This window comes from Gouania willdenowi, chromosome 12 (assembly GCF_900634775.1).
Source record: "Gouania willdenowi chromosome 12, fGouWil2.1, whole genome shotgun sequence".
Lineage (NCBI taxonomy): Eukaryota > Metazoa > Chordata > Actinopteri > Blenniiformes > Gobiesocidae > Gouania > Gouania willdenowi.
This window is the reverse complement of record NC_041055.1, coordinates 8,377,725-8,387,495: the sequence shown is the minus strand read 5'-3', so window position 1 is coordinate 8,387,495 and position 9,771 is coordinate 8,377,725. Positions and strand designations below refer to the sequence as shown.

General features: G+C 51.8%; 1 protein-coding gene across 1 annotated transcript; it reads right to left on the bottom strand.

Annotated features, from left to right (window-relative positions):
• Nucleotides 1-3,119: 3,119 nt before the first annotated feature.
• Nucleotides 3,120-5,186, bottom strand: LOC114473001 (tripartite motif-containing protein 16-like). Its single transcript, XM_028462351.1, has one exon. The coding sequence runs from the start codon at nt 5,088-5,090 to the stop codon at nt 3,435-3,437; it is 1,656 nt and encodes a 551-aa protein (XP_028318152.1). The 5' UTR covers nt 5,091-5,186; the 3' UTR covers nt 3,120-3,434.
• Between the last annotated feature and the right edge of the window lie 4,585 nt (nt 5,187-9,771).

Genomic DNA, 9,771 nt, shown 5'->3' with positions numbered 1-9,771 from the left:
ATGATCAGAAATGATAAAAACTATAGAAATGTAATTAATTAGGATGCATTACTTATTTTACAATGAGATTATTTGAATTATGTTTTATCACTTATTCATTCCGTCATTATGCTCTAGTTGTTGTTTTTTTCATAGAATTGTGAGGAAAATGTTAAAGTCGGACAAAGTGATTCAGAAATAAGAGAAAACAGGTTCTTGAGTCAAAATGTTAGAGAATCACTGTTCTAAAGGACTGGATTTGGCCCCCAGGCCTTGAGTTTGACACGTGTATTAAAACATAAACGATGCTCATTTGGGTCTGTCTTTAGTTCTGTGACGTTGCTCATTTAAAAGATTTGCCTCCAAATAGGTTTTGTTCACTATCTATGACTGCTTTAGTCTAAATGGAGAAGGGTCTCACATTAGTCTTTCCTGGGGTCTCCAACTCACTAAAGCCACCCCTGAATGCAGTCGGAGTGGGAGAATCAATCAATACATCCTCATTCATACATAGTAATCAATAATCCATGCATACATTTTTATTAACAGTTTGACTGAAGTTTTTGTGGGTGTCGGCACATGAAGGAGTGAGGGAGAATAAAAGAGGATGAATTGACAAAGACAGCTCTTAAATAATAAAAACATACAAATGTTTTATTGTTTTGACTGTATTTCACTGTAAGGGACACGAGTTGTGAATTAGCACTAGCTGTAAACTCTATGTGCATCACATCAGCTGATAACTGACTTTTAACTATGTTGAATTGTCCCTGAAAAATAAATGAATAAATAAACAGAGATTTTACTGTTTTACATATTCATGTCAGCACTGTTAACTCTCTATTTATTTATATAAGTGTGTGTGTATAATAACATGTATACTGTATATAATTTCTTTTTTTTTTTTACTTGTCTGCACATGCTGTCAAAGGTCAACACCACAGGAAGTGCAATCATTATGAGACAGCAATGCATATTTTTTTATTGCAATAAAATACATTGATTTATTTTATTGCTGAATTGTGACCATCACCAGCCCTCCCTAAGGAAGGGTAAGAAATCTTTTATTATACGGAGGATATAAAAAGGGAGAGCAGTGTTACACCTAAGTGGAGGGGGAGGGGGAAGGGGAGGGGAAAGGGAGCAGGGAGAAGAGACTCAAGGCAGGAAATAGAAAAGGTGGGGAAGAATAGACTGTTTTGCAGTGAGGGTGAGATGTGAGGTTGTAGAATATATTGTGCTTATTATGTTGAGTAATCCAGCCAGTATGGTGACAAGTGTGAAGCTTAGCTATAATGGTGGTGGCTGTGAACAGGGGGAATGAGTGAATGGTACTACCTAAAGCAGGTATTTGGGATTAACGTGTCTAAGGTTAAGCCCAGTATGAGTTTTATCCCACATCCCAAGGCGTGCCAGTGCATCGTAGACCAGTGTATGTGCAAAAAAAAAAAAAAGAAAAACCGCTACTGCAAGCCCAGAAACTGCCCTGGGCCTGCAGATGCAGCCAGGCCAGCAGAAAGAGCGGAGGCCAGGGAGCCCCAGGCAACCCCCCAGATGCCCCCAAGATCCCAGGCCGAGAAGCAGCCACCGCCCCCCATACACACATCCAAGGAAGCCCCAAGCAGCCGAGCACCCAGTGCATCCCCCCACCGACCCCAACCCCCAACCCCAAGGCCCCCCGCCAGCATCCAGCCCCCCCCACCCACCCACACCCAATCACCCAACCCCCCGAGGGAAGGGCCCAGAGAGCCCCCCCGCCCGAGACCCCAGCAGAGGAGCCAAGGCCCCCGCCCAGCAGACGGCCAGAGCTGCGCGGAACGGGCAGCCGGCGGGCGCGCGGTGGGCCTCAGAGCCAGCAGGGTTCGGACCCCAGGCCAGAAGGACCCGGAACGGAAGCAGTGCCGAGAGCAGCGCCCCCAGGGACGACAACCGTGCCGAGAGCACCAAGGGGATGCTGCAAGCCGCCCCGCCGGCCCCCAGGCGCACCGACCAGGCACCCCAGAGCGCACCAGATTGCCTTGCGCCCCCCCTTGCCCCCCCCAAGGGCCCAGCCACACCGCAGAGCCCGGCTCACAGGGCGCCGCCCAAGCCGGGGCCACCCGGGGCCGCACCCGCAGGTATGGCAAGGCGCGGCCCGTAACACCCGCCCCGGCAGACCCCCGCCAGGACCGGCCCAGCCAGCCGGCCAGACCCGCCGGACCCAAAGGGCACCACCGCGGGACAGGGAACCCCCAAGGGCGAGCCTCCGGGCCAGACCTCCGTGGGGAGCACCCCCCCACCCCCCAGCCCAGGAACAGGCCACAACCCAGCAAGACCGCGCAGCCCCAGACGGCACAAAGACAGCTGCCCAGGTCCCGCCCCCCACCGGACAGCGCAGGCCACGGGGCAATGCCCCCCCCGGCGCAAGAGCGACCGGCGGCCGCCACCACAGGAGAGAGGGACCCCAATGGCACACAACCGATCCGGAGCAGCAGCCCCCAGCCAAAGGCGCAGAACCCACCCACCCGCCAGCCCGCAGATAGCAGGACAGACCTACCAGCAAAGAGCACCACCCCGGAGCGCCAAGCAACCCCGCCCCAACCCCGGCGCAGACGACTGCACCCCCCAGCGAGCCCATCCCCCACACCGGCGCGACAAGCCGCCTCGGACCCACACGCCGCGAGGCACGCCCCCAAGGCAACCAGGAAACGAGACAAGCGCCAAGCCCCACCCGCAGGGAAGGGGCACCCCCAAGCCCCACCAGGCCGGCACCGCCCGGAGAGACCCCGCAAAGGGAGCCCCCAGCAACACCCCTCCACACCCCCCAGAGACCCACCGCCCCGCCATGCCCGACCGCACCCCCTGATCCCCACACGGTAGCCCAGCCATCAACGGACGGGCCGGGCCCCCACCCGACAGGCTCAGACGTGTGAATTTACCCATACTATATATATGTATACTGTATATAATAAAACAGTTTAAAATCCTATCATTCAAGGTGTGAAAGAACAATAACAACAACAAGTGACTTCACTCACTTTATTTGTTACAATTAGATTTTTTAGAAAGAGAAAATACTTTTTTTTTTACACGTGAAACCTGAAAATATATTTTACAAACTCATTTTCATCCTGCAGATTTGTGCGTGCGTGAAATCTAAAGAAAAAGAACAATCAATCGACAATTGAACAGATTTACAGAATAAAAGCACAAACCAGACTAACACATTCCCTTTAAATACTGCTGTCATAAAATAAAAATCTAATTTCTAAATAAAGTTTGAAGTGTTCACATCAAACCCACCTGACCAGTTATTTATGGTTTGACATGAATGTTGCAAAACGTGTGTGTGTGTGTGTGTGTGTGTGTGTGTGTGTGTGTGTGTGTGTGTGTGTGTGTGTGTGTGTGTGTGTGTGTGTGTGTGTGTGTGTGTGTGTGTGTGTGTGTGTGTGTGTGTGTGTGTGTGTGTGTGTGTGTTAGATTGTGCAGAGTTCAGCAGTATCACCATCACACCAAACCCTGAGTCCGAGGTGGAGCGGCTCAGTGAAGGTGGTGTTCACTCTGTGGAGGAGAGTCATTGTGTCACAGACGCTGTAGAAGCTCAGAATACCTGCTGTGTGATCCACGTACACTCCTATCCTGGAGGAATGAGGACCTGGGACTGTAGTGATGATGTTGTTGTGAATAAATGTGTAAATGTCTGGAGTATAGATTAACAACCATGATTTGTTATTATAACCAAATATACATTCACTCCCTGCTCTGCTGATACTATTGTATGCAACAGCCACATAAACTCCTGTCCCTCTCCACTCCACCTCCCAGTAACAACGTCCAGTCACACACTCTCTGCTCAGGACCTGAGACTCTCCAGTGAATCTGTCTGGATGAGGAGGATGATCCTGATTTCTTCTCATTCCTGTTACTTTTCTGTTTCCTTCTGATAAACTGAGCTTAATGAAAGCTGTGTTTGGATCCAGAGTGATTTCCTGTGAATACTTTAAGAATCCAGCTCTGCTCGTCGGCTCTGGTTGTAAAGCATCCACTCTCTCCATAGTCTGACAGACTTTGGTCCAGTCCTCCATCAGGACTTTTTGGAGATGTTCTCTGAGCTCTGACACAGCTGCTGTCACCTCCTCAAAGCAGTTCTCAGGAGCTGTGAGGATGATGGAGGAGTGTGTGGACACACTGAGCGCTGACAGGGAGCTGTAGCTGAGGACAAACTGGATGTGATCCTCAGTGTGGGAGAGCTGCTGCAGCTCAGCGTCTCTCTTCTTCAGCTCACTGATCTCCTGCTCCAGCTTCTCCTGAAGCGCTCGGACTGCACTCACTTCAGTCTGCTGCTTGGATCGGACCTCCTTCTTCAGCTCAGACCTTCTTTTCTGGAGGAGATGGATCAGCTCAGTGAACATCTGCTCGCTGTGCTCCACTGTTTGATCAGCAGAGACGTTGATGGTCTCCACCTGCTGTTGAAGCAGCTCCACATCTTTCTCTCTGTCCTGGATGTTCTTCTGGACGTCAGCTCGACTCTCCTGCAGCTCTCTCTGCTTCTCAGTTCTTTCTGCTGCAGCTGAAACCGTGTCATGGCCTTTATGTTCATCCATGGAGCAGAGAAAACAGATACACTGCTGATCAGTGCGGCAGAAGATCTTCATCACCTCATCATGACGAGAGCAGATCTTCTCCTGCAGCTTCTTGGATGGATCCACCAGCTTGTGTCTCTTGAATGTTGATTCGTGATGAGGCTGAAGATGTTTCTTACAAAAAGAGGCCAGACACACCAAACAGGACTTGAAGGCCTTCAGTTTCCTTCCAGTGCAGGCATCACAGGCCACGTCTTCAGCTGTAGCGTAGCTTTCAACAGCAGGAGCATCGTGACGTCTGCTCTTATTTAGCTTCTCCACTACTTCTGCCAACATGGTGTTTTTCACCAGGACAGGCCTCGGTGTAAATGCCTCTCTGCACTGAGGGCAACTGTAGATGTCCTTCACAGCTTCTCCATCCCAGAAGCTGCTGATACACGTCCTGCAGTAGCTGTGTCCACAGGGAATGGTCACTGGCTCCTTCAGGAGGTTCAGACAGATGGAACAGGAGAAGGTCTCTCCGTACAGATCAGCTCCTTCCTGCTCCATTTCACAAGTCCCAGTAACTGCTTCTCTCTGAAAACCAGTCCGAGCATCTGAGTGCAAAGCTACTTTACAGCCTGTGTCAGCACTTCCTGACTACACCCAAGGACACAGTGCAGATCTGAGGGGGAGGAGCCAAGAGCTGAGAGAGGATGTTGCTGTGTGATCCAGGAAGTGAAGTGGTTTGACTGAGACTCAGTTTTAAGACACAGAAAATCTACATGAACGAAGCAAAAACCCACAAAAAGACCAAAATACAGTTTCTCATCACCTTTATTACCAACACCACTGATAAAAGACAACAATAAAACATAACAAAGAATAAAATAACATGAATAAACAGATAAACACATGTACATGTAACAGTCGTTCAGAGTTTAGTGGAATGTGAAAGCTTCTCAGATGGATTTTAAGGTGTTGTAATAAATTGATATTAATTGTTTCATGACATCACAGCAGCTCATTTTCACTTCTACAACAAAGTGAAAATAATTGTAATATAGATGTACATCCAAGAGAACAGCAGGAATAGGAAACAGTAGAGAACACATAAAGATCAGTAAAATGTGATACATCTGTTATTTTAGGTGTTTATGAACCCATGCTTATGACAGAAATGATTTTAAAAATGTAACTTTGGGGTTTGAAGCCATGTTTACTGCAAAATGTGTAGAAACAGTAGAATGAAGGGATTCAAATTCATCTTTACATTAAAAGTGATCATACAAATTTGATTTTACGGTGTTTTTTACTTATGTTACCAAAATAAATGTTAAAAGTCAGATTTGAGGGATTCAAAACAATGTGTACTATAAAAGTGAACCTGTTTACATCAATAACGTTTGGACAATTTTTTTACTCTATAGTGTCATGTTCTGTTGGTTAGTTTAGTTATTGTGTCTTTGTTTATTTTGAGTCTAGTCATGTGTTTAACTCTTGTGTATGTTTCAGGTGTTCCTGCTTGTGGCTCCACCCCCCAGTGATGTCTGTGTGCTTGGTTGGTGTTCTATTTCATCCCTGCTGACCGCCAGAGGCGGTGCTTTAAGCACTGAATATTCCCCTTCGCGCATGCGCAGTGCGAGTATGTATACCAACAATGTCACCAGTGACCCCTGGATGACCCAGAGGAAGTTTATATCTTCCGGTGTCACTCCAGGGTACTTCCCTTTTTTTCTTCTCGCGCGCAGTTACTGGAATACTGTGCATACAGCTGCCGTCGCTAGTAGCTCCGTGACCGTGGTAGGTCGGAGCAGCGTGCATTCGCCCTCCAGGAGCTGCGACGGTGAGTGTTTGGGTAGCGGTAGCTTCACCCATTAGCAACCTCTGTTGGCACAGGCCGCGTTAGCGCCGCCTCCCCCCAGCATATGGTTTGTGTTTGGTCCCGACGACACGCGCTGACAAGGTAAGTAGCCGCTTATTCGGCGAATCAACGGTTGTCTTTATAAAAATGAAAGAGATGGTCGGTGACGGCTGCATTTGAGCAGCTTACTCCCGAAATTTAAGTTAGCCGACTTTATTTGTTTGCTGGTGGGTTGTGTGCGCACGCCCGGAGCCCAGCGTAGATTTGTTTACATTAGCATTACCGGCTAAGCTAGTGTCATCTTCTGTTAAAGAGCCCAGTCTGGGTGAGGACCACAGTGCAGTGGTTGTTTTTTATTTATTATATTGGGCCTCTACTGTGCAGGCAGCATGCGCGCTCCCTTCCCCAGTATACGGTCCCTATACTCGCCCAACCTACGGCGTCCGCGCTCAGGCTAAGCCGAGGAGTGCAGGGTAATACCAGACAGGCGGCGTGCGCGCCCCCTCCCTTTGTTGAATACCTGTGTTGAAATCAGTGACTTCTCAGTCGAGCTACGATGGATGGCTCACATATCTGCACATCTTGTGGGGTTTCTTTACAGCCAGAGGATGGCCACGACCTATGCCCCACATGCCTTGGCCCTGAGCACCTGGGTGAGGCGCTGTCAGGCAATCCCTGCATGAACTGCAGCTACTTGCCTCGGGCGGCCAGGGTTGCCAGGTTGGCGGGGGTGGAAGGCTCAGTTGCTGTAGTCGACCTCCCCCCAAGCCAGCCACCTCAGACCCGTCAGACACGCTCCAAGAGGTGGGCAGTGGCTGCGGCAGCTGCCCCCTCCAGGAAGAGAACGAAGTCTGACCACAGTGGGTTGTCATCTAAAGTCGAGCAGCTGTCTGCTGAATTGGCTCAGATGAGATCCCTGCTGGCCGACAGCCAGCCGGTTATTCCCCTGGTGGCTGATGCGGCACTCTCTCCCCCAATGCCAACGCTGCTGCCCGAGGAGGATACACTCTCTTTGGCTGCTTCGGCTAGCCATTTCTGTGATTATGGGGAGAATTTGGATGTCGGATCCCAGGTGTCTGAGCAGGGCTCCCACTCCTCGGATCACAGTTCGGGGGCCGAGGTGGAAGACAACTCCATGCGCGCTGTCATGCGCCTGGCTCTACAGTGGCTGCACACAGTTGTCCCACAGCAGGCAGAGGCAGCATCTGCAAGCGCCTTCTTCAGGCGCAGGCCTGCCCCCACAGCTTTCGCTATTCCTCATTCAGAGGATTATCTGAGAGAGTTGCAGTCCTGTTGGAGGGACAGTAAGGCTTGCTCCCGTCTCTCTGCTGATGGGCGGACCCTGGCAGCCATGCATGATGCAGCGGGGGCCGGCCTGGATCGCACTCCGCCCATTGAGCCTGCCATCGCTTCTCTTATTGTGCCCCCAGATGAAGCACTTCGAAGGGATGCCAGGTGTCCTCGACCCCAGTGTCGAATAACCGATGACCTTCTCACGAGGGCTTATGATGCTGGAGCACGTGCTGGTTGCATGGGAAACTCCCTATCACACCTCATGTTGGCCCTCTCAGCCTCACTGCCGGAGGGCGGTGTACATGTCGATGCGGTCACCTTCTGTGATGCGTCATTGGAGGCTTTTGGGCTCATGTCCAGAGAGCTTGGGCGGATAATGTCCATCTTAGTCCAAGCTCGTCGTCAGGTTTGGCTGTCTCAGTCAAACTTAACGGAGGCAGCCAGGAGAATGCTGCGCAGCCTCCCGGTCGAACCAGGGCAGATATTTGGTCCAGCAGCCCAGGAAGCGCTGGAACGGACCATCCAGGCGGGGCAGACCAGGCAGCAGCTTGCCGGGCTTAGCCGGATGCCTCCTCCTGATAGACCCCCGGCCGGCAGGCTGAGGGGCCCCCCGGCGGTTTTTTCGCAGCCACATGCCGTCGACAACTCACTCCACTGGTCGTCGTGATGCCCAGCTTCCCGCACGGAGACCAGTCCGGGATTTTCGGGGCTCTGCTCGCCTGCCCCCCAGACAATTTCGAGCTCCAGAGCCCTTCCGCCCTCCCACAAGGGCCCCGAGGGGCCGGGGGGGCAGAGATTGAGGCTTTGGGGCCGGCGGTCGGACTTTTTTCGCATCAGCAGCTCCAACAGTGGGCTACTCATGCTTCAGACCCGTGGGTGGTCGCCACCCTAACCTACGGGTACAAACTTCAATTCCGCCGTCGGCCCCCCACATCCGGCCGGGTCAGAATGACATCCATCAGCGACCCGGCAAAGGCTCTCGCATTAGACCGGGAGCTGTCTGCCCTCCTGGCCAAGGGCGCCATCGAGCCTGTAGACCCTGGGTCAGATCACCGGGGGTTCTACTCAACGTACTTTTTAGTGAAAAAAAAGACAGGCGGATTCCGCCCAATCCTAGACCTCAGAGGGTTGAACAAATTTCTGAAGGTCATACCTTTTCACATGCTGACCACAGCAGATGTCCTCAGAACGGTGGCTCATGGGGACTGGTTCACATCAATAGACCTCAAGGACTCGTACTTTCACGTCCCAATTGCTCAGCAACACAGGCAGTTTCTGCGCTTTGCATACCGCGGCCGCCGCTGGCAGTTCAGGGTGCTGCCCTTCGGCCTCTCTCTCTCCCCAAGGGTCTTCACAAGGTGTGTGTCTGCAGGCCTAGCACCTCTACAGTCTCGGGGCTTGAAGGTTCTCCTATACCTGGACGACTGGCTGATCTGTGCTCCATCCCGGGTCCAGGCGTCACAAGACACAGAGCGTCTCCTGTCCCATGTGGCTCGACTTGGACTCAAGGTGAATGTGGAAAAAAGTTGCCTGGTGCCATCCCGGGTCACAACTTTCATTGGGGTTTTAATGAACAGTATAACTATGACGGCAAAACCCTCCCCCCACCGTGTGGACGGTATTTTTCGCCAGCTCGCCTTATTCAGGGAGGGCCGCTGGCTGACCTATGTTTCTTTCCTCCGTCTTTTGGGCAAGCTAACATCAGTCTCGGGGGTAGTTCCTCTGGGCTTGCTGTCGCTGCGCCCACTGCAGAGGTGGCTGAACAGCTTTCACTTGGATGCCAAGCGGCACAGGAGCAGGAGGCTCAAGGTCTCGCAACAGTGTCTTTGCGCCCTGGCTCCGTGGAGGGACAGGGATTACTTGCTCAGAGGCGTTCCTATAGGCTCCGTTCCATCTCGCAGGGAGGCCGTTACCACAGACGCATGCCCTTCAGGATGGGGTGCGGTGTGGCAGAGCAGGACGGCCCAGGGGCGTTGGCCTGTGGAAGACCAAATTGCTCATATCAATGTGTTGGAGCTGCGTGCAGTTCACCTAGCTCTCAAGCACTTCTTGCCGCATCTGAGGGACAAGCATGTCCTTGTGCGGTCAGACAAC